The following is a 25,953-nucleotide window of genomic DNA, read 5'->3' as shown; positions in this document are numbered from 1 at the left end:
GGATTGGCTTCAAACTATGTATTAATAGGAGATTAAGACAAAATAAAATGTTGGGATAAAACTACAAAAAAAAACGAATTGAAGTGAACCGACCTCAAATACTTCAATGGACGCAGTCGACAAAGCTGATGCCCTTATATCATTCATTATACAGAACAAAAATTCGCTCCAAAAAAATGGACACTGAAACTGAAGATAATATTTCATGTGGTGACGCATAAAAGTTCTTGGTCAGAGTAAAGAAGCCAATTACTTCATCGCCCAACGAAAAAAAATATACTTACTGCACTTCAGGATAGAGGTAGGAGAGGTGATCTAGCAGTGCAATAAGCCTTCAAAAGATGAGGTTCCTGTTCAACTAAGTCCAACCGGGACTAAAATAAGGTAAAATTTAATAAAAAATTTTGGCTTGGTAAAAGGTATATTAGTTTAAAAAGCCCCTATAGGGCTACAAACATAGAAACAAAACGTTTACGATCTGTAACAAGAGCATCATCAGTGTTACAAGAACATGGTGAGGCAACCAAAAAATACAAAGGTCAAAGCCTTACAAAAAGAGACTAAAAGTCTTACGTAGATGTAAACATAGCAAAATCCAAAGGATGGATAAAATTCCTATGGCTACGGCCCTAGGGCAACATATGACTCCCACATAACAATTACAAGAGTTGCCTGTCACCTCTTGTAACATAATGACCTAATTGTTACCTATTGACCCACTTACCACGTGTGGGAGTCATATGTTGCCCTAGGGCCGTAGCCATAGGAATTTTATCCATCCTTTGGGTTTTGCTATGTTTGCATCTACGTAAGACTTTTAGTCTGTTTTTGTAAGGCTTTGACCTTTGTATTTTTTGGTTGCCTCACCATGTTCTTGTAACACTGATGATGCTCTTGTTACAGATCGAAAACGTTTTGTTTCTATGTTTGTAGCCCTATAGGGGCTTTTTAAACTAATATACCTTTTACCAAGCCAAAATTTTTTATTAAATTTTACCTTATTTTAGTCCCGGTTGGACTTAGTTGAACAGGAACCTCATCTTTTGAAGGCTTATTTCTCTGCTAGATCACCTCTCGTACCTCTATCCTGAAGTGCAGTAAGTATATTTTTTTCGTTGGGCGATGAAGTAATTGGCTTCTTTACTCTGACCAAGAACTTTTATGCGTCACCACATGAAATATTATCTTCAGTTTCAGAGTCCATTTTTTGGAGCGAATTTTTGTTCTGTATAATGAATGATATAAGGGCATCAGCTTTGTCGACTGCGTCCATTGAAGTATTTGAGGTCGGTTCACTTCAATTCGTTTTTTTTTTTGTAGTTTTATCCCAACATTTTATTTTGTCTTAATCTCCTATTAATACATAGTTTGAAGCCAATCCTCTGGCTTTACTATCCAGCCAGTTGACCAAAACAATTCCATCATTTGATCACTTTGTGAAAGAAAATCCCCTTTGTTTCTTTCGGGATTCGTTTTCGTTGATAGATGAAATTGGAGATATTAAAAAAATTATCGAAATATTTTTATGTATGCAATTCAAGTACAGAATCCAATTTATCTTTATAGATTTTGAAAAGGCGTTTGATAGGGTCCAGAAAATCTGTTTAGGCTGTTTGAGTATCTAGAAATGATTTTAATAGATGATAAAAATATGAGACTTTTACATCGGCATTGGAATCAAGCAGTTTTTATTTTAGTAGACGGCAAAGAAACAGACAAAATTTTATTTCAGAGCTGTCCGACAAGGTTGTGTGTTCCTCAACTTTGTTTAACCTGTACTCGAATATAATATTTAACGAAGCCTTGAAAAGGCAATGTGGAGTTCGAATTGGGAGAAACTGTTAACAACATCAGATATGCAGATTCCTAATAGATCGAATCACTAGTCACTAGAGAATGCTCGAATACAGACTTGGCATAAATACATCAAAGACAAAGTTACTTGTGGTTAGTAAACAAGACGTTAGCCCTATGCAACTTCTTCTTCTTCTTCTTCAGGTGCCATCTCCGCTACGGAGGTTGGCAATCATCATAGCTGTTTTAATTTTTGAGGCAGTAGCTCTAATAGTTGTTTTAAACTGCATCCAAACCATTCTCTCAGGTTCTTCAGCCATGACCATGAAAGTCTTCTTCTGCCATCTATCTTTCCTTGCATTATGAGTCGTAGGATGCCATACTTCTCGCCCCGCATCACATGTCCGAGATACTGTAGCTTTCTTTCTTTAATGGTAAGTTCAACTTCCTTCTCTTTACCTATTCTTCTCAGTACTTCATTGTTCGTAACTCTATTTACCCAGGAAACCCTCATAATTCTTTTATAGGTCCACATTTCAAAGGCAGTTAAGTCGTCTCCTATGCAACTAATTATCAACAATAAGCCGATTATAAAAGTTAACCATTTTAAATACCTAGGATGTTGGATAAACGAGACACTAAATCCTGATGAAGATATTAAAACTCGTTTAGAAATTGCAAAAGGAGCATTTATGAAACTTAGATCTATACGAGTTCGTGCAGACCAAGGGAGTACCTATAGAGACATGGCAACAGCATTTTAAAGAGCTATATGATGCTGAAAAAACGCTGAATATAAATGAATACGAAACACACATAAGTGCTACAATCAATGACGAAGAGGTAGAAGCAAAGATCAAGAAGCTAAAAAACAGAAAATCACCTGGAACGGATGAATACAACACCCAATGAACTTTTAAAATATGGAGGCCCTGAACTTGCAAGTAAACTGTCGCAACTCTTTAAAAAAATCCTAAACGAAACAGAAACGAAGAGGAATGGCATAAGAGCATCACAATCCCCATATTTAAAAAAGGACAAAAAACTTGCCCACAAAACTACAGAGGAATAACACTCTTAAATACAATGATGAAAATTTTCACGGGTATTTTTAAGGACAAACTGGAAAGACAAATCACTAATACTGAAGAACAACAAGGTTTTACAAAGGGGCGATCTATAACAGACGCAGTATTTATAATAAAACAAATAAAAGAAAAAGCTATAGAGTTCGGCATGCCAGCGTATGTTTGCTTCATTGATCTGATCACATGTCCGGTCCATTGCAATCTTTGTATTCTAATGAAGTCTGACAAGTGTGCTTCTTTATAAAGTTGATAAAGTTCGTTGTTGTATCGACTTCTGAAGATTACGTTTTCCCTCACAGGTCCTAGTATTCTCCTCAGTACTTTCCTTTCGAATGTGTTTTGGATGTTTCTTTCAGGACCCAGGCTTCACTGCCATAGCATGTTATTGGTAGAATTAAAGTTTTATAGATTCTCATCTTTGTATTTCGGTGGACACTTTTAGACCGAAATATAATATGGGAGAGGGCAAAATAAGCTCTGTTTACCTGCGTTATTCTCTTCCGTATTTCTCCGTCTTCTGATCCGTCGGCATATATTTCTACTCCCAGATATGTAAACTTTCCAACCGTTTCAATGTCATCTTCATGTAGAATGTTTTGTGGGACTATATTTCTTCTCGTCCGAGTCATTATTTTTGTTTTTTCTGTGTTAATTTCCAGACATAGCATTTTTGTTTGTGTTATTAACTCTGCGTATGTTTCCTGTGCTCCTGTTGATGTTCTACTCATAATATTAATATCATCGGCATAAGCGGCCAGTTCAACCGTTCGATTGGTGAATAGGTTTCCTCGTCCAGTTTGCATTTGCCTAATGGCCTAACCGCATACTCCGGTGCCAGGTTGAACAATGTTGGGGTCAGCCCATCTCCCTGCTTTAGTCCCTGCGAAATTTTGAAAAAGTCTATCCGGTGGTTTTGTATTCGTACACATGCCTGAGTTTCATCCATTGTGGCTTTAATGAGTCTTATTAGCTTGTGTGGTATTGCCAATTCAGCCAATATATAGCATAGTTTGTTTATTTTGACCAAGTCGTATGTCGTATGCCTGTTTGAAGTCTACAAACACGTTGTGAACATCAATATCGTATTCCCATGATTTGCTCAAGATCTGTTTGACTGTAAATATTTGATCCAGTGTTGATATTCCCCGTCGGAAGCCCGTCTGATACTCTCCAATAATATTTTCTGCTAGTGGTTGGAGCCGCTGGTTTATTATATACGTGAGGACTTTATATGCTGTACATAAAGTTACGTGCATAGAAATCGGCCCACTTAAAAATTTGGTCATTTTTGATATCTCATATTTCCTAAACCTGTCCTAAGCCGATTTAATTGATTTCTTGAACATGTTATAGCCCGATTCTTTGACAATACCACTGTAATAATATTGTTGCTAAACAGGTAAATTTTCATTGTATACCGGGTGTACCAATCAAACTGTGTTTTTTTCTCAAAGTTCGCATCACCCTGTGGAATATTGTAGCATTTATAAAACACTGAAATTAAAACACAACTATAGCCTCAGGTTTTCTTAACATTCTCTTTTTCGATTCATTCGTTTATGTTGGATAATAAAAAAGTTAGGTACTTTAACAACTAGACATGCTCTTCATCAATATACGGTGTTTCTAAATAAATGCGACAAAATTTTAAGGGGTAATTCTGCATGAAAAAATAATGGCAGTTGGCTTTATAAACGTATGTCCGCAAATGTTTCGTTTCCGAGATACGGGATGTTGAATTTTTTCTTACAAACTGACGATTTATTTATTGCTTTAAAACCAGTTGAGATATGGAAATGAAATTTGGTAGGTTTTAAGAGATAGTTATTGCGGATTTTTTGACGCAAAATTAAGAATTTAATATTCACCATTGGCGCGCATACTAATAATAATAATAATAATAATAATAATAATAATAATAAAGGAATATAATAATAAAGGAAAGGTACAGCCCGGTGGATTCGATATGCAAAATGGCCAGAACATCGAGGCCATGGGCGACAACGATATGTACAAATATCTTGGAGTAAAGCAGGCGCGGAAAATTGACCATAAGCAAATGAAAACTGAGATAACTACTGAGTTTATAAGAAGGGTAAAACAGCTGCTTCGTTCACAGCTTAACAGTAAAAATTTGTTTAAGGCACTAAACACCTACGCTTGTTCCGCGCTTAGCTATTCATTTGGTATTGTTAAGTGGACAAAAACGGATGTAGAAAATCTTCAGCGAAAAGTACGAACACACCTCACAAAGGCACAAAAACACCACCCTAAAAGTGCAGTAGAACGAACGACATTACCCCGGTATTTAGGAGGAAGAGGGCTTATGGATATAGGTGAGCAATTAGATAAACAAATTGCTAATTTAAGAACTTATTTTCAGATGCAGGCTGAGACATCTACTCTACACCGCGCCATTTGCGCAGTAGATGACACAACACCGATCAAACTGAGGGAACCAGAAATGCGCTTAAACCACCTTACTAAGGACGAAAAACTGCGCGCCTGGATGGGTAAACCTCTGCACGGGCGACATCCCAATGAGGTCAGCCAAGACTATGTCGACAATACAGCGTCGAACTATTGGTTGACATCAGGAAAGATGTTCCCTGAAACGGAGGGTTCATTACTGGCCATTCAGGATCAGGTTATACCAACCAGAAATTACCTGAAATATATCGTCAAAGACCCTCAGGTTCAAAACGACAGATGCCGATATGGATGTCAAGCCCAAGAAACCATCCAACATATTACAGGGGGCTGCCAAGCATTTGCTGCAACTGAATATAAGGAACGGCATGACGCAGTGGGAAAAATCCTTCATCAAGAGATAGCTAACAAGTTGGGACTTCTCCAAACGGACCATCTCCCATATTATCAATACGTTCCTGAGAGTATGCTTGAGGATGGCAACTACAAGCTATACTGGGACCGCAGTGTGCTCACAGACCAAACAGTGGCACATAATAGACCAGATCTCGTACTAGTTAATAAATTAACAAGACAAACAACACTAATTGATGTGGCGATACCTAACAACAATAATCTACGTAGTAAATTTACTGAAAAGATCGCCAAGTATAGAGATCTGGAAATTCAAATACGGAGACAATGGAGAATGCAAAGTACCCAGACGATACCTATTGTTATATCTACTACTGGAGTCATTCCGAAGACCCTCCTCGAAAGCATACAAAAGCTGGGTCTCAATGAACATCTTTATAAGACCATGCAGAAAGCTGTACTACTTGCGACGGCCAGAAGTGTACGAAAATTTTTGGGAGATACACCTGCATTCCAAGTCACCTAGGGCTCGATAACACGGAAAGAGTCCCACCAGAGCTCAATCTTTTTGATACCGTAGGTATCTGGGATGAGTCAATTTTCCCCTTAGAGGGAGTGTGAGCCGTATGGCTAAATCTGGATAATAATAATAATGTTTATTAATTTCACAGTACAAGAATTAAATACATACATTTTAACTTTATATTCTACGTTTTACATTATTACATTCTACTTTTTAATTTTACATGTTAATCCTGAAAAATAAAGAAACATTTACTCACTACCCGTTAAAACCTATTGGTCGAACACGGGGATAGTGTGTGACAATGTTTAGTTATTGAATATAGTATGTGTATACTAAATGCCAAGGTACAAACATTCTATTATCTTACATGTATTTATTTATTTTCTTTTATTTTTTTTATATTATAAATAAAGGAACTGGGTAAATTTAACAAACCACTGTATTGCAAACATTCTTTTTTTTTATCATTTTTTTTTATTTTTTTTTTAATTTCATTCACTTGTTAAGTCAATCAAATAACTTATGTACAATATTACGATCAAGGTTCAATACATACTTTTTGAATATAGATTTTACCATACTTAATGAATTAAGAGTATTAATATATATCTTGTATATGTTCGGCAAGTGATTAAATACTTTTGGAGCAAGATACATGGCAGATCTCTGTCCTATTGATTTTTTAATATTTCCCAATTGTACGTGTTGGTTGGTTTTAGTGCGAGTCTCATAGTGTCATAGTGATGAGGTAATGTATGCAGGATATGTTTATGGTTGTATGTGTATAATACCAGGGAATACATATAAAGTTGCCTCGTATCCATTACGTTAGTATCACAGAATAATAAATGAGACGGGTATGTCATTTTTTTGTTAATTATTATTTTCAATATTTTTTTTTGTAAGATGTCGACTTTCTTTAAATAAGTTTTTTGTACACCGCCCCACCCAAGTATTCCATATCTAATTCTAGATTCAACTAGTGCATAATATAATATTTTTAAATATTTTACATCTATTTTAGATTTGAGAAATTTGAACTTTGGAACCAAGGCTCTCAAACACTTTGTTATTTGATCTATTTGGGCATCCCACCTTAAATGAGAGTCGATTTTTACTCCAAGATATTTTATATTGTTACTTGATTTTATAATTATATTTCCTTTCGTGTTTTTAATTGTTATAGCACTATAAGGAGGTAGTGATACTTTGTAACTGCAAAACGGAACAAAAAAGGTTTTTTCATAATTAATTGTTAAACCTTTATAATTAAACCATTTTATTAGTTTGTGCATATCTACTTTAATTTTATCCCTTAAATGTTCCCAACTGTCTGCGCTATATAAAATTGCAGTGTCATCGGCAAAACTGATTATCTTTCCCTCAGTATTAAGGTTATATAAATCGTTAACGTGGATATTGAATAATAGTGGCCCTAATACTGTACCTTGAGGCACCCCGCATCTTACGTGAAGTTTGTTACTATTGATATTATTTATCCTAACAATTTGTTGTCTATTGTCCAAGTAAGATTTCAGTAGATTATAAGCAGTGCCGCGTATTCCACTATTTTCTAGTGCCTCTAGTAGTTTTGGATGGCTTACAGTATCGAAAGCTTTTGCGAGATCTAGAAACACACAAGCAGTAGGTTGGCTATTGTCAATTCGATTATATATTTCATTGGTGAGTTCTATAATTGCGTCGTTTGTTGAAAAACCTTCACGGAATCCAAACTGAGAAGACGATAATATGTTGTGTTTATCAAGAAAATATGTTAATCTGATTTTAAGACATTTTTCAAAGATTTTTGTTAAAGTAGTAATTAATGAAATTGGTCTGTAGTTTGACAAACTTAGTTTATCTCCTTTCTTGTGTATAGGAATTACTACCGTTTCTTTAAATTTGTCTGGGCATTCACCAGTTTTAAATATTAAATTTATTAGATCCATCAACGGTTTGGTGATTTGTTTCTGTTCTTATTGTTTCTGTTCTAATGTTGTCAATACCGGGTGATTTGTTCGTTTTAAGTGTTTTAATAATTCCCTCAATTTCGCTTTCCGAGACCGGTCTTAAATACATAGAATGCATCACGTTGTTATATTTAGGGAGATACGATGTCGGTGGTATTATTTTTTTAGCATAAGATTCTCCAATTTCTATAAAATAACGAGCAAAAGAATTAGAGATAGCTCCACCATCTGTTACAGTAGTTCCTTCTTGTGTAATTATTTCTGTAATATTTTTTTCAGTTTCTTTACCTGTCAAAGTTTTAACAATATTCCACAAGTTTTTGGAAACATTCTTGTTTTTTTCAATTTCATTTCTAAAGTAATTTTTCTTAGCATTTTTTATTAATATATTCAGGTGTTTTCTATAATTTAAATACTCATTTTTTTTATTAACGTTGCCAAGATCTTTGACATGTTTACGATACAAAAGATTTTTTGTGTTTATAGATTTAACCAGTCCTGCAGTTATCCAACTTTGACGCTTCATTTCCCGTCTTTTGTGTTTTTTTATATAACTGTTTTTTTCTATAAGTTTATTTAGAATTTCACATAATAGATTGCATTTAATATTAACATTTTTAGAGGCATTTGACCGGCATTTAGAGGCATATGACCGATCATATTACCCGTATGTACGCCAATGGTGAATATTAAATTCTTAATTTTGCGTAAAAAAATCCGCAATAACTATCTCTTAAAACTTACCAAATTTCATTTTCATATCTCAACTGGTTTTAAAGCAATAAATAAATCGTCAGTTTGTAAGAAAAAATTCAACATCCCGTATCTCGGAAACGAATCATTTGCGGACATACGTTTATAAAGCCAACTGCCATTATTTTTTCATGCAGAATTACCCCTTAAAGTTTGTCGCATTTATTTAGAAACACCGTATATTGATGAAGAACATGTCTAGTTGTTAAAGTACCTAACTTTTTTATTATCCAACATAAACGAATGAATCGAAAAGCAGAATGTTAAGAAAACCTGAGGCTATAGTTGTGTTTTAATTTCAGTATTTTATAAATGCTACAATATTCCACAGGGTGATGCGAACTTTGAGAAAAAAACACAGTTTGATTGGTACACCCGGTATACAATCAAAATTTACCTGTTTAGCAACAATATTATTACAGTGGTATTGTTAAAGAATCGGGCTATAACATGTTCAAAAAATCACTTAAATCGGTCAACAGGTTTAGAAAATATGAGACATCAAAAATGCACAAATTTTTAAGTGGGCCGATTTCTATGCACGTAAGTTTAGTAGAGAGATTCCACGGTAGTTTTTGCACTGGAGTTTGTCTTTTTTTGTTTTTTATAGATCGCGCATAATATAGTTTTCTTCCAGTCGTCGGATATTTTCTCTTCTTGCCATATGTCTTTGATGAGCGCGTGGATGTGACTTGCTAGGTGGTCGCCACCTACCTTATACAGTTCTGCTGGTATTTCGTCAACTCCCGGAGCTTTATTGTTTTTCTGGGCCTTAATATCTTCGAGAACTTCCTCTCGCAAAGAAGATGCAATTCCAGGAGAATAATATTTACACATAACGACTTATGACATCTGTTTTGACCTTTATCTGCCTAGTTTCCACAACTAATTTCCAGATATAAGTCGATAATATTCTTGTTCGTGTGTTCTCAATCAAGTATCAGAAAATGTAATTTTACAATTATTGTGGCCACTAAAAAATTAGTACAATAAAATAATACAAATAAGACATTGTTTTGATTTCGACTGACCTGTGGTTTTGTTTTGTTGACTTTTCCGGTTATTGGTCTTTTGCAGAATATAACTCACTAACATTTGCTTTGTAGACGAAAGCCGTATTTTATATTTTACTTAAGTGATTATTTATTTTTAGGATACGAACCAAAAAAATTACATCCATGCGAACAAAGTTCTTGTTACCCAGCTACTGGCAATCTGTTGATTGGCAGGGAAAGTCAGTTATACGCTTCATCAACGTGTGGAGTACATGGCCAACAGAGATATTGTATTGTATCTCATTTGGATGCTGAGAGAAAAAAATGCTTTTGGTGTGACTCCAGACCATCTCCAAAACCTAATCCATCGCTAAATCATAATATTAGCAATATTGTTTATAGACTTTTTCCGGGGTAAGTTCAGAAGCAAGTATTTTGCTACAACTCCGTTTTTAATTTTTTGGAAATATAGCACTAATTGAAAAAATATAACTTCTCTATTTGCGTTTATTGTTAAAATATAGAAAAAATAAACAAATAATAAGTCATATTTTATCTACTTTATTTTTACAGTTTACTGGATCTCATGGTTTTTTTATTAGTTTATTGTGTCTACTACAAGGTTATTAACACCAGCCCAATTGTGTTATAACAAATTTTACATTAGGTTGCAATTTATAATAAATAGAAACAAAAAGAAAAGTATATTATATTTTCTTCTTCTTCTTCCTCTTTATAAGCAATTCTGCTGGTTAATTTGCGGATTGATACCACGGGCGCCCATATAAAAATTAATAGGGGGCGGGCTGACGTGAAGATGTTGCACATTACATTTTGTATACATTGGATAACCATATATAGGCATCCGAAAAGCTAGGGGGGGCACGGCCCCCCCTGCCCATGGGTATGGGTGCCCATGATTGATACCTCTATGGAAGGTTGTCACTCCATTTTTCGCGCGGTCGGCCGATACTTCTACCTATTGGTGATTTATCTCTTGCTATTTTGACCACACGTGTCTCCTCCATTCTGCTTATGTGGTTATTCCATTCGTTTTTCTATTTAGTGTCCATTCGTTTATACACTGTACGTTACATTTTCTTCTAATATATTCACTCCTATTTCGTTCTCTCAGCGTATTTCCTGTAATTCTTCTAGGACGTTTCATCGCCGTCAGTTCATCGCCGCCAGTTCATCGCCGGTCGATTCATCATCGGGCGATTCATCGCCAGTCAGTTAATCGCTATCTGATATATTTCCGAATTTGCGACAGTTACATGTATTATTTATTTTTAGTATTAATTAGGAATTCTAGGAAATGCGAGATATGACCATTCCCGTTGCCATACTTAATCTTTTAATAGACTTTTAAACTTTTATAATATAAAATATATTATAATGATAATCTTTTAAATTTCACGGTCAACATTTCCAACCAAGAAAAACTGTTTCTTAAATTCGAAAAGAACCCAACATTTCTGTACAAAAATTTAGGGGAAATAGAACAGTAAATATAATAATATTTTTTATCTTTTTAATTGTCATAAGTTTTGAACTGAATTTAACGTCGTGCCGTGTCATCTCCCATAATACAAAATCAACTGACTAACTGGCGATGAAACGGACGGCGATGAAACGGACGGCGATGAAATGGACTGGCGATGAACCGGCGGCATCGAAACGGCGGCGATGAACCGGCGGCGATGAAACGTCCCATTCCGATTCTTCTCAGTGCTCTTATTTCTGTCGTATCCAGTAGTCTTTGTATTGTGGCTGTATCGGGTCTTGTTTCTGATGCATATGTTATTATTGGTCTTATACTGGCTTTATAAACTCTTGACTTATATGTCGGTTTCGTAATATGTATAGTGTTATAAGGCATCCTGCCAGTCTATTTGCATTTTGTACTTGATTCCTCACTTCTTTGTCCAGGTCTCCGTAGCTGGACAGTGTAATTGCAAGGTATTTTATTTCCATTACTTTGTAAAATTTATTAAGAAACTGTTCAATACTGATGTGATCAATTTCTATTTTACATCTGATTGGTTCTTTACTGATTACCTTGGTTTTAATTTTCTGAGACGAAAATTGTCATATTGAATTCTTTTGCTCTTATGTTAAAACCGTGGACTAATCTTTGTAGACCTTTGTAATCTTTGTGGACCTCTTCTTTGTTGACGCTTTTGATGATTTCATCCATGATTAAATTGAAGAGGTTCTATAGGTTCTGTAAGTTGCCCATCTATTCTGACTTTCATTTTGTTGTTTTGGTAGTTGTTTTCAATAGTTTTTATAATATCTAGGGGAGTTTCTCTTATCAGAAAATGAATTACATTTGAGTCTCACTCTGTCGAATGCTTTCTTCAAGTCAATCAGACATAGAAATGCCGGTCTCTAGGTTAGTGATTTCTCAGTAAGTTACTTTATGACGAATATTGCATCTGTACACGATCTTCCAGTACGAAAACACTGTTGTTCATCTGCTAAACTTATCCTCTGATTCATTAGTTCTTTGTGAAATTTTAGTTGTAAGTTTTAGGGTAGTAGGGCAGGGTAGTAGTACTTCTTAAAACATTTTCTTCGTACGTATGCTTGTTTCTTTTTATTTCATTTTGTCTTGTAATGAATCTATTGTAATAAACGAGCGTTCGGGTATTTATTTACGACTTTATTATTTATTTATACAAGTTTACTTTACAAACTTTAGCTTAAGACTAAACTCTATTCACAAAAATTATGCCTTATATATCCTAGTCGTTATTCTCGATCATTCCGGGCTAAGCCAGCTCTCCGACTATCGTGTGACCTTCCAACAACCGCGCATCGGTTCCACGTATAGCGTGCTTCGATCTAGACTTTTCTCGGCTTACGCCTTGCGGCCGGTGACTCATTGTTTTGCTACATTGCTCCCCTCTTAAGATCTGAGCGTCCCGATCAGCAACTCTAGATGAAGGCCCAGGATGGCGGAATCTACACGACTCTCCAGCTTTGCATACACCCTTCAAGAAGAAATAACACTCTACTGTCTTTGAAGGATCCGACATCTTCGGGTTCATGCAACACACAGTAATTCGTACGCCAGTTTCTCTGAAGACCACTTCAAGCATGCTTCTCACAATCTTCCAATCCAGATTTTCTACTGCATGGCCTATTTTTGGTAAAGCCAAATCTTTGATGTCATAATTACACACGATTTTCTTCAAATTACTTAGAGCACGCCATATGTTCTCATAGCTTGGCGTGTCCGTATAAGACTTCCTGGTCACCATATACAGCAAAGATCGAGGACCATCTTCCAATCGCAGTACTCTTCCAATTTTAGGCTGCTGATTTCTTAACTCGTCCAGGCGGCCGAACTTTCTATTGAATACGGACGAGATTCCTTTAGTCATCTCGAGGTCTTGGGCAACACAGTGGGCTAGAGAGACGTTTTCTGGAACACCAAACAGATCTTGCTGAACTTCTGTGGTCACGCCGAATCTAGCACTCTTTCTTTCTGCGTAATTTGACATAAATTCCTTAAAACTTGGCTGTGCGGCATCTTTCATTTCCTGTTGGAGGACTCGGGCTTCTTCTGTTTCATTGGAACCAGCATATGGTGCAAGACGATTTATGTGAATAACTTTTGGTTTACCGTTTGGCAACTTCTTAATTCTGTATATTACGTCATTTATTTTCTTCTTAACTTCATACGGACCTTCCCATTGTCTTTGTAGTTTAGGACACAAGCCGCGTCGACGTTGTGGATTATAAAGCCAGACAAGATCACCTATTTCGAAGCTTTCATTGTTGCATCGAGAATCATATTGATCTTTCATTCTGTCACTGGCTATCTGGATGTGTTGTCGGGCAAATTCATGAATGTTGTTCATTCGTAACTTCAGGCGGTCGACGTATTCTTCGCCTGCAACATGTTCCTCGGAAGGTCTGCAGCCAAACTCTAGGTCGCAGGGCAAACGAACTTCACGACCCAACATCAGGCAGGTTGGAGTTTGACCTGTAGTTTCATTTACGGCCGAGCGGTAGGCCATCAGGAATAAATGAATGTGTTGGTCCCAATCTCGCTGATGTTCAGATACAACTTTGGACAAGTGTTTACCCATCGTTCGGTTCATCCTCTCGACCATCCCATCTGATTGAGGATGCAGGGGTGTTGTTCTGGTCTTATTGGCACCAATCAATTTACAAACGTTTTGGAAAAGAGCTGACTCAAAGTTTCGCCCTTGGTCGGAGTGAATCTCCAAGGGAACACCAAATCGGCTGAAGAATTCTCTAACAAGTACCTCTGCAACGGTAGCAGCTTCTTGATTCGGTAATGCATAGGCCTCGGTCCATTTCGTAAAATAATCCATGGCTACCAGGATGTATTTATTTCCAGCATCGGTTTCTGGAAATGGACCTGCAATGTCGATTGCTACTCTTTCCAGAGGACTGCCAACATTGTACTGTCTCATGGGTGCTCTCTTTTTACCAACTGGACCATTACCGGATGCACACAGTTCACATTTCCGGCACCATCTTCTTACATCATCTTTACAGTTCACCCAATAGAACCGTTCTCGAACCTTTTGCAGAGTCTTCGTAATACCAAAGTGTCCACCTGATGTACCGTCATGCAACTGACGCAATACTTCTGACACTTTACTTTTAGGTACAATCAACTGAAGCTTCGATTCTGTACCATCATCGTTCTCAAAGGTTCTGTACAGAAGATCATCTTTTAGTACCAGGCAATTCCATTGGCTCCAGTAGGCCTTGACTTCTGGACTACATGCACTAATGTTCTGCCAACTAGGTCTCTCACCTTTCCGCATCCAATCCAATACTCTTTTTATACATGGATCATCCTCCTGGGCGTCTTGTAACTGTTGGGGCTGCCATTGCTCACTAATTACGGTGGTTCGTCTCACGGGGCAAAATCGTTCCTCTAATTTGGCACAGTGATTACAATTTGCACTGCATGGTCGTCTCGAAAGGGCATCAGCATTTGAATGAACTCTTCCGGCCCTGTGTTCTATATTGTAATCATATTCTTGTAATCGTTCTAACCATCTTGCCATCTGGCCCTCTGGATTACGGAATTGTATGAGCCATTTTAGAGCAGCGTGATCGGTGCGAAGAAGGAACTTTCTGCCATACAAGTATTTATGGAAATGTTCGCAAGCCTTCACTACACCCAGCAGTTCTCTTCTGGTAACGCAATAGTTTCTTTCTGGTTTCGACAGGACTTTGCTGAAATAAGCGATGACTTTTTCCTGTCCATCCTGGATTTGGGAGAGAACAGCTCCTATGGCACTGTTGCTAGCATCGGTATCCAAAACAAATTTTCCTGCCTGTCCCGGGTAGCTTAATATCGGTGCACTGATCAGAGCCATTTGTAGTTGTTCGAAAGCTTTTTGGCACTCTTCACTCCATGTATATTCTTTGCCCTCCTCCGTCAACTTTGTTAGGGGCTTGGAGATATTGGCAAATCCTTTGACAAATCGTCAGTAATATGTACATAAGCCAAGGAAACTTCTAATTTCATGTTTATCTTTTGGTACTGGCCAATCTTTAATTGCTTCAATCTTTTCAGGATCAGCTGTTACACCATTACTCGATACAATATGTCCTAGGTACTTAACTTCTCGTCGAAACATGTGACATTTCTTCGGACTTAACTTCAAGTTCGCTGCCCTCAATCGTTGAAAGACTTCTATTAGATTCTTGGCATGTTCATCAAAGGACCTTCCAACCACGATTACATCATCTAAGTAAACCAGGCATGTTTTCCACGTTAGACCTCTTAAAACTGCCTCCATTAATCTTTCAAATGTGGCAGGGGCATTACATAAACCAAACGGCATAGCCGTAAACTGCCAAAGCCCTGATCCTATCGAAAATGCGGTTTTCTCCCGATCGGCTGGCTCCATGTCTACTTGCCAATATCCACTTTTTAAATCGAGTGTGGAAAACCAACGAGAACCGGAGAGAGTATCCAATGTATCGTCTATTCTGGGCAAAGGATAACTATCTTTTTTTGTTACCGCATTGAGCTGGCGGTAGTCGATACAAAAACGCGTTGAACCATCTTTCTTCTTTACCAGAACTACTGGTGATGTCCATGGACTGTTCGATGGTTCAATTACCCCTTGTTTGTCCATATCCTTGATAATCTCTTCGGCTTCATCTCTTTTCGCAAATGGAAGTCGTCTAGGCCGTTGTCTGATTGGCTGAGCGTCTCCGGTATTTATTTTATGCGTTACTATGCTTGTTTTGCCCTTATCCTTCTTATCAATAGCAAAAACATCTTGATACTCTATCAGCATAGACGTCACTTTTTCCGTTCGTTCATGATCAAGATCTTGGCATCTTTCAATGATCATCTCAACAAGCTCCTTTGGATACTTCGCCTTCGATGATTTCTCATTGGTATTCACAGAGCAAATTGAAGCCACGGGAACACACTGTCCGATCAAAGCTCCTCTACTTAACTTGATAGCAGTTTCCCTTAAATTCATAACTCTTACAGGGATGACATCTCGAACTTTTACCAAAGTTTTCGCCGTTAGGAACTCGACATTATCCACATCTTCGACCATCCTTAAACTTCTCTCTCGGCAGTGTCCATCAAGCATGGTCATCAGAATTTTCTCACTATTACCGGGTATGGTTACGTCGCATGTAGTAAGTAAGCGGATGACATCTTCTTTGTCGTCGTGAAAGGGCAACTCTTCACCATTGATCTTGAGAACTCCATTTTGAACATCCAATATTGCCCCCACTTTCCTTAGTACGTCCATCCCCAATATGAATTCGTCGGAGATTTCGGCAATTAATACTTGATGTTCAACTGTGGTCTGGCCAATGGATACTGACATATTAGCCTCGCCATATGTATTAATTAGCTCACCAGTCGCTGTTCTAAGCTTTACTGTTGCAGGTGATAATTTATTATGGTCTCGTACTACATCTGGACGTGCGATAGTTCTCGTTGCACCTGTATCCACCAAAAATGATCTACATCTATTACTGATACGACCTTCGATGTATAAGTTGTGGATTCCACCGGAGGACGTAAGGTTGACAGTTACTATGGGGGCTCTAGTTCTCGAGGTCGGCAGTTGCCCCTTGGTGTCGACCCGCTCTAGTTTTCCGACGGCTGTACGATCTTCTTACAATTACGACGAATGTGGCCTACGTCTCCACAATTCCAACATCTAGGCTCGCGTCTCTTTGGCATCTGATTACTTAATACTCTCCGTATCATTTCCTCCAGACGTTCATCGTTGTGTTCGTCACTTTCTTCAATGGTTCTTACTCTATGGCCTCGTGAAGTTTGACTAGCCGTTTCGTGTTCCAATGCAATAGCAAGTGCTTCATCTAAAACTTTCGGTCTTGCTAGTCGTAAAGCTTTCTGTAGTTCATTATCTTTCAGCCCATTGACGAAGGTATCTACTGCAATTTCTTCTAAAACGCTGTCTGGCACCTCTGGATAAGCCAACCGCACCACACGAGCCACATCTGCTTCAAATTCTTGCAGATTCTCACTTGCTCGTTGACTTCTACTTCGCAGTTGTGCTTTGTATACTTGTTGTAGATGGGCATCTCCATAGCGTTTTTCTAGACGAGTGAACAAGGTCTGGTAACAATTTTCTTGACCCTTGGGAATTGACCTTAATATATCTGCAGCATCACCTCGTAAAGCAGCAGTCAAGGAAACAGCCTTTTCTTGTTCAGTCCAATGATTGGCAGTCGCAATAGCTTCAAACTGTCTAAGATATATGGACCAAGAGGACTTTCCATCAAATGGTGGTAATTTGAATCTCATATTATGCGACGTTTCGTCTCTCGGTAGTTCATCTTTCACTAAAGGATCTAACGCTGCTGCATTAACTGATGGTTGTACTTTTGTATCGGTTATCCTGCTCTCTAGCTGTTTGATCTTTTCTTCTACGGTCTCTACACTTTTCTGCATCTTATCGAATGTTCTAGAAACTTCTTCAAATTTCTCGTCATTCTGTCTACAAACGTCTTTAATTATTTGAGAAACACTTTCAAATTTCTCGTTGTTCTGTCTACAAACGTCTTTAATTACTTGAGAAACACTTTCAAATTTCTCGTTGTTCTGTCTACAAGTTTCATTGATCGTTTCAGAAACAGTTTTTAATTTCGATAAGATTACTTGCTCTGCTGACTGGAAGTGGAACGTCTCTGGGTCATCTCCGTTCTTCGTGAGGACTTCCTTGAGTCGTGCTTGTAGGACTATCTTGCACCCACTGCTGTCTAATTCGTACTCTTCTAATTGTTCACGGAGCTGTTTTATGGTCAGTTCTTGTAGCAACATCTTTGGTCGGCACACACGTACTTTTCACAATGTCTTTTAAAAGTCTTTCCGAATACCGAACAATCAACGCACTTTAACTATTCCCGACGAATAAAGTCCAAAAGTCTTTTAAAGTCTTTCCGAATACGAACAATTAACGCACTCCGGTTATTCCCGACGAATAAAGTTCAAAAGTCTTTTAAAGTCTCTCTGTAATTCACTTATTTATATCGCACTAAGTTTACCGAACACCGACACCAACTGTAATAAACGAGCGTTCGGGTATTTATTTACGACTTTATTATTTATTTATACAAGTTTACTTTACAAACTTTAGCTTAAGACTAAACTCTATACTCTATTCACAAAAATTATGCCTTATATATCCTAGTCGTTATTCTCGATCATTCCGGGCTAAGCCAGCTCTCCAACTATCGTGTGACCTTCCAACAACCGCGCATCGGTTCCACGTATAGCGTGCTTCGATCTAGACTTTTCTCGGCTTACGCCTTGCGGCCGGTGACTCATTGTTTTGCTACACTATACAATAGCCGTGTTCGCGCTGCATGCCCCGAGTATGCCCAGAGGGAGAACGCCTGCGTATTACAAAATTGGACGTTCAATAAGGTCGAATATTGCCCTCCGAAAACGTAATGCGCAGGCGTTCTCCCTCGGGGCATGCAGCACGAACACGGCTAATGTTGTTGGTTTAGTTGTCATTTACGTTTTATTTCTTCCTCTATTTCGCTATCCCACCAGTAACGTTTCTTTACCTTGGTTTTTATGAATTTTAACACTTAGTTTATTTAGTTTTTATTTTAATTTATTTACACTCGTTTTGAATTTTTTTATACTGACACTATTTACACTAAAATATAACTTATATAATACATAATATATTTCCCGACGAACAATACGTAATGGATTTTTAACTCGAATCTGAATGGACGATTTAAAATATTCTATTTATACACTCACCATCACAAAATTCCGCCGCCCAAAATGTTTGATTAAGTTTGACAATTTATAACTTTATTATTTATTGTACTCCAATTTTCAAGATTCTTGCATCAGTTTGTAGGTACATGTTTCCATGTCGTTTTTTATTATTCCGGTAACAAAAAATTTTGCTTAGATAGCATTATACGGGCGTGAATGGAAGCGTTGTATTTTCTCCTAACTTTTTCGGAACTTTTTCCCCTAAACATTGGGGGCTGATTTTGTTACATATTCCTTTTGCATTATCCTGAAGGTATCCCTAAGATTTTGTTTTTTGAATTATCCGTAATAATCCTGTAATACAAAAGGAGTATGTAACAAAATCAGCCCTTCAATTTTTCCACAGAATTTTTTAAAGTTTAAAAAGAAAATACAACGCTTCCATTCACCCCCGTATAATGCCATCTAAGCAAAAAATTTTTGTTACCGAAATAATAACAAACGACACCAAAACATGTACCTATAAACTGATGCAAGAATCTTGGAAATCGGAGTACAAATAATAAAGTTATAAAATGTCAAACTTAATCAAAAATTTTGGGTGGCGGAATTTTGTGCCGGTGAGTGTATATGCCGACTCTGTCTTCTAGAAAGATCCAGTAATCTCTATCTCTACAGACTACGCGACGTCACTCGATGATTTTATGTTTCAGTAGTGGTTAGACATGTCCAGTTGTCCAGGGCCGGCATGGTAGATACACGTGCGGTTTGGAAATCGTAACAGTATTATAGTTCAGCTCCGTATTGTTACAAGAGTATATTTTCTTCATTTATAGTGTTATTATTCCCAAAAAATGCAAAATCAAGGATACAGTGTCAATTTAAATATGGTTTTTATTACTTTTGTTATTTATTTTAAGGACACGTCATAAGTCGTGGTGGCAATCTGAAAATGGCAAAGAAAAAGTATACATTCAGTTGGATTTAGAGGCTGAGTTTCATTTTACACATTTAATCATAACGTTTAAGACCTTTAGACCAGCTGCCATGTTAATAGAAAGGTCTTTCGATCACAAGAAAACTTGGCAGGTAAACAATGCACTTATATAATTAGTCAAACAATTCTGTGTCTAATGCCTTTGTTTTCAGTGCACATTAGTTCATTTTAATGTATTTGAAATTATTCGGGATATATTAATTCAGTCAATTAATTATTAACACGTTGACGGACAGAACGTCTATAGACGTCTAATTTCGATTGATGTAATGTGACACAACGTCTATAGACGTTGCATTTTCCTTATTCTACTTTGCAAAATACATATATAGTGTCACAACACTTGTTTATACATTTGACGCACTGTCCGTCAACGTGTTGAGGTACGTATCCACTATGTTCTCGAACCTCTTGCGCTCCGCACTCCCTTCAACTGCTCCAATGGATATGGCATGCGCTCCTCTACATATAAACCGTCACCGATTGGAGCGCTGACGCTTAGCGCAGACCATTGCACGATTCGGGAGCGCGAACGTATCCACCTGTGGAGCAGTTGCAAGAGCGTGGAGCGTAAAAGGAGCGCGAATATAGTGGATACATGCCTTTAGATATTAAGAACGTTATTCTGGCTCTGGCGTCAGAAGAAAAGAAATTTTTTTAGTAAATGTTGGTTTAAAAATTTAGGAACTGTTTAGATGGGTAATTTTAATCAAAATTTTGCATTTTCATACAACTAATATCCAATCTTACATCTTGAATCTTAATTTCAAATGATAAGTAACGCAGACATTTAACTTATCAATTGATTTGAAATTTAACTACATTCCATAATGTTTGGCTTCACTTTTTATTTTCTCAATAGGGTAGATGCTGCCAGGGGACCAGAATAATATTTCTTTGTTGAAATATGTGAATGCTTCATTAGTTCTTCTTCTGTTTATGATTTTTATCTAGAATATACTGAATTCTAGAGTATTGTTAGAAATATAACATGATAAAAATATCTTAAAATGAATGAAGTGCAATGAAAGATATAGCAAAAATTAAGTTTTTATTTCTTCCAGGTATATAGATATTTTGCTGCGAATTGTACAGAGAGTTTTCCTGGTGTCAAAGAAGGTACAGCTCAAGAGATTACGGACGTAGTATGCGAATCGAGATATTCCGGAGTGGCTCCATCTACTGACGGAGAGATCATTTACAGGGTGCTCCCACCAAACTTGCCCATAGACAATCCTTATTCAGAGCAAGTACAAGGACTATTAAAAATTACGAACTTACGAATAAATTTTACTAAATTACATACACTTGGAGATGATCTTCTGGATCGAAGAGAGGAAATACAAGTAAGTGCTACCTATACACACACACATATACATATCTCTCTCTCTTTCTCTCTCTCGTTCCATCCCTCCTTGTGGAGTATTGGGCGCTTATGCGTTTCTTGGCCAAAAGTGTAAGATTGCTGTCTGGCCGGGACAGCGCATCTTCTTTTGTTTTTATTCTCTGGATAAATTGTGAACTAATTCCCTCCACTCTCTTCTATCTTTTGCTCTCTTTTTGACTTCGCCCTATCTTAGATTTTTTCGTGTTCTCTCGTTGTTGTTCTTTTCCAGCTGTTGTCTGGTCTGCCTCTCTTTCTTTTCCCCTCTGGTTGGTATTCAAGTGCTTGTCTTGCTATGCTGCTTTGGTCTTTCCTTAAAGTGTGGCCGATCCATTTCCATTTTTTTCCTTCACTGTAGTAGATATGAGTTTGATTTGTCCTTTCCCATAGTTCTGTATTAAGACTAAGTTTTCACTCTAATGGCATATAAAACAACATAATGCTATTCCACACCCCACCAGAATGAAAACAATGGGAACCTTCTCTGGTTACACCTCCGAGGCTTCTACAATATGCAAGCCATACGGATGCTGAGACTAAGAAAGATGAGGGAATTCTACAATTTACAATTCACATCCCATCTACTCAGCGCGGTAAAGTTCCAACGAGAATGGTTCCCTTCGTACTCCAATCAGAGTAAATGTAAATCAAAAATGAATAACCATTTTCAATTTCGTTGCAAAACGAAAATACAGCCGAACCATATTCTAGTCCAATCAGAGAGTGCAGCAAGCACCTCTACCGGTCGAAACTCATTAGTCTCTTATCAGGAGGCACATATACTGCTCTCCCTGATCCAACCAAAACAAACCCCAGCGTGCAGTCCCGGATTGCAACGAACGAAATTGCATAGATGCCCTAGCGGCAACTGCTACAACAAGACTCTGACTTTCACTCTAATGGCATATAAAACAACATAATGCTATTCCAATGGCGATGTGAAGATAAGACGTGAATTGTAAATTGTAGAATTCCCTCATCTTCCTTAGTCTCAGCATCCGTATGGCTTGCATATTGTAGAAGCCTCGGAGGTGTAACCAGAGAAGGTTCCCATTGTTTTCATTCTGGTGGAGTGTGGAATAGCATTATGTTGTTTTATATGCCATTAGAGTGAAAACTTAGTCTTGTTGTAGCAGTTGCCGCTAGGGCATCTATGCCATTTCGTTCGTTGCAATCCGGGACTGCACGCTGGGGTTTGTTTTGGTTGGATCAGGGAGAGCAGCATATGTGCCTCCTGATGAGAGACTAATGAGTTTCGAAACCGGTAGAGGTGCTTGCTGCACTCTCTGATTGGACTAGAATATGGTTCGGCTGTATTTTCGTTTTGCAACGAAATTGAAAATGGTTATTCATTTTTTTTAGTTCTGTATTAGTTATTTTGTTTGGCCAGTATATTTTCAGGATTTTTCTTAGAGCTTTGTTTACATATGTTTGTAGTTTTTTAGTTGTCTTTTCGTCCTGTTTCCATGTTTCTGCTCCATAGAGCAGTATAATTTTAATGCAACTATTAAAGATTTTAATTTTTGTTGTTTCCGATATTTCGTTTGTTTGCCAAATTCTATTTAAAGCGTTGAATGCGTGTTGAGCCTTTGTTATTCTCGTCTGTATATCCTTTTTACACCCCCCGCTCCTTTCCATGACAGATCCCAGATATGTGAACTTGTCTACCTCTTCTACTTCTTTACCGTTTATCATTATTTTATTATTTGGATAGTTATTATTTTTTAGAAGTTTAGTTTTCTCTGTGTTTATTCGAAGTCCGATCGTGTCGGAGTACTCTGCCAATTTGTCAATTTTTGCTTGCATATGATTTAGGTGTTCAGTTATCAGGCAGATGTCATCTGCAAATTCGAGATCTTCTAACTGTTTGAATAGGTTCCACCTGATGCCTGTTCGATCGTCGATTACTTTTCTCATTACCCAATATATCATAATAAGGAATAGGGTAGGGGATAGTAGACAACCCTGTTTGACTCCACTTTCTATGGATATTTCTTCTGTTACTTCACCTGAATGTTCTAGTTTGGCTTTGTATCCTTCGTAGAAGAGTTTAATAAAGTTTATGATTTTTAGTGGTATCCCATATAATCTAAGGATTTTTCGCATATTGCCCTATTTACAGGGTCAAAGGCCTTTTCGAAGTCGATAAAGCTCACATCTATATCTTTATTCCATTCATTTGTTTGTTCCAAGATAATTCTAAGGGTGCAAATGTGATCAATAGTGGAATGGTTGGAACGGAAGCCTGCTTGGTTGTTTCTCAGTTTTTTATCTAGTTCCGGCTTCAATCTTTCCAATATGATTTTGGTCAGCACTTTGGATGTGGTACTTAGTAGTGTTATTGCACGCCAATTGTTGCATTTGCTCAGGTCTACTTTTTTGGGTATTTTTATAATCAATCCCTCTTTCCACTCCTTTGGAAATTCTTCGTCCGTCCATATTTTATTCAAAAGTGTATGTAGCATCTCTACTGACTGCTCGGTGTCTGCTTTTATTATGTCAATGGTGGGTATGTTGTCGATTCCTGCGGCTTTGCCATTTTTTAGAAGTTTTAAGGTGTTTCCAATTTCTTCCCTTGTAATTTGTCCAATATTCACTTCTAGCTCTGGTGATTCTACTTCATCTTCTATGATTTGAGTTTTTTCATGCTTAGCATATATCTCTTCGAAGTATTCTTTCCATCTTTGTATTATTTCTTTCTCATTTTTTATTCTATTTCCTTGTTTATCCTTTACTTTCTCTCATTTATATAGTTTCTTTTATCTTTTCTGGCTTGTTTTTTTACTTCTGCGTTTTTTGCCTTGTATTTCCTTTCAAGTGCCCTCTCTTCTTCCGATCCTTCCTTTTGTAGAATTTCTTCTTTGATTTTTTTTCTTTCTTCTATCAAAAGTAGAGTGTCTTTAGTAATCCATTTTTTATTTTGTCTTATTTTTAATCCGATTGTTTCTTTTGCTGTATCCATCATCACTTCTTTAAAATATTTCCATGTTTCTTCAACTGACTCTCCAGTTTGTTGTGATACTGTTCGGTTAATTGCCAGTTTCTCACTGAATTTATTTCTTATACATTCTTGTTTTAGGGCATCAACGTTGTACTTGTTCCTTCTGCTGATTTTTTGGTTTTTATCTCTGGCTAATTTCATTTTTAGTCTCGCTTTGATTAGCATGTGGTCTGACCCCACATCAGCACCTCTCCTGACATCTTGCAGCCAGCTTCTCCATTTATATTCAATTATTATGTGGTCTATTTGGTTCTTGTATCTCCCTCCTGGTGATTTCCATGTTTCCTTATGTATCCGCTTATGTTTAAAGATACTTCCGCCTATTAAAAGTTCATTTTTCTCACAAAATTCGATTAATCGATTTCCATTGTCGTTTCTCTCTCCGATTCCCTCCTTTCCCATCAGATTTTCATGTCCTGTATTATCATTTCCTATTTTAGCATTAAAGTCTCCGATTAATATTTTTATATCTCTTCTATATTTATTATTAATCCTATTAAACGTTGTTTGTAGTCGCTCGTAAAATTCTTCCTTCTCATTTTCGTCGTTTATATTCGTAGGAGCATATACATTTATTACTATTATGTTATAATATCTTGCCTTCAGTCTCGCCCAAATAATCCTTTCTGACGCTGGTTCCCACTCTACTAGAGCCTTTCTCCCCTGTTGGGCTAGCAGTATTGCCACTCCCTTTTAGTGTTTGTCATTTACATCTGTGTTCCCAGAATATATCATTAGTTGTTGGCCTCCTACTCGGGTTAACCCACTGCCATTCCATCTTGTCTCGTTTAGTCCGACAATGTCTAATTTGTACTTATCAATCTCTTGGCTTACCTGCTCCAATTTGCCGGTTTCGTGTAGGGTTCTTACATTCCATACTCCTATAAATATATTCTCTCTTGTGTCTATTTCAGGTTTATCTTTCGTTTTTGCTCTATTTCTATTTTCGTCCTTGCTCAATTCCTTTTTCTGTGCCATGTCTGTCGTGATTTGTCCTTTTGTTTGTGTATTTTCATCTTCTGTTAGTTTTTTGGGTTTCCCTGGTCTTCTTTTAGCTGCTTGCTGTATTGATTCGATTTGTGTGTTTTTCCATCTATTATTAATTTATTATATTTTATTGTAACACTTTTACCCTTATTTATTTCTTCATTTGCGACTTGTCTTATTTTTTTCTGCGTTTGTAGTTCTTCTTTTGTTTTGTCATTATTTATATACACTTTTTAGTCTTCTATGTGTTTTAGTTTAGCTTTATTTTGCATGATCTTTTCTTTTTAAAACTTGTTCTGTAGTTTGACCAAACATGTTTTTTTCTCCCAGTTTGATAGCTTCTTCGATTTGAACATTGACATTCATTTCTTTTTCCATGAAGTTTCCTACAGCTTGTTTCAGTGCATTTCTATGGATTGTATCTATTGGC

General features: G+C 37.1%; 1 protein-coding gene across 4 annotated transcripts in view; it reads left to right on the top strand.

Moving 5' to 3' along the window:
• Nucleotides 1-25,953, top strand: part of LOC126893429 (laminin subunit beta-1) — a 252,134-nt gene that overhangs the window by 159,491 nt on the left and 66,690 nt on the right. For all 4 annotated transcript variants that reach the window (XM_050663615.1, XM_050663619.1, XM_050663617.1 and 1 more), the window contains 3 exons: nucleotides 10,069-10,324; nucleotides 20,075-20,243; nucleotides 21,216-21,497. In XM_050663615.1, the coding sequence (XP_050519572.1) occupies nucleotides 10,069-10,324; nucleotides 20,075-20,243; nucleotides 21,216-21,497 (707 nt within the window). The remainder of the gene's footprint in view (nucleotides 1-10,068; nucleotides 10,325-20,074; nucleotides 20,244-21,215; nucleotides 21,498-25,953) is intronic.

Source organism: Diabrotica virgifera, chromosome 10, assembly GCF_917563875.1.
Source record: "Diabrotica virgifera virgifera chromosome 10, PGI_DIABVI_V3a".
Lineage (NCBI taxonomy): Eukaryota > Metazoa > Arthropoda > Insecta > Coleoptera > Chrysomelidae > Diabrotica > Diabrotica virgifera.
The sequence above is the reverse complement of the archived record's forward strand: the minus strand, read 5'-3'. Positions and strand labels throughout refer to the sequence as shown.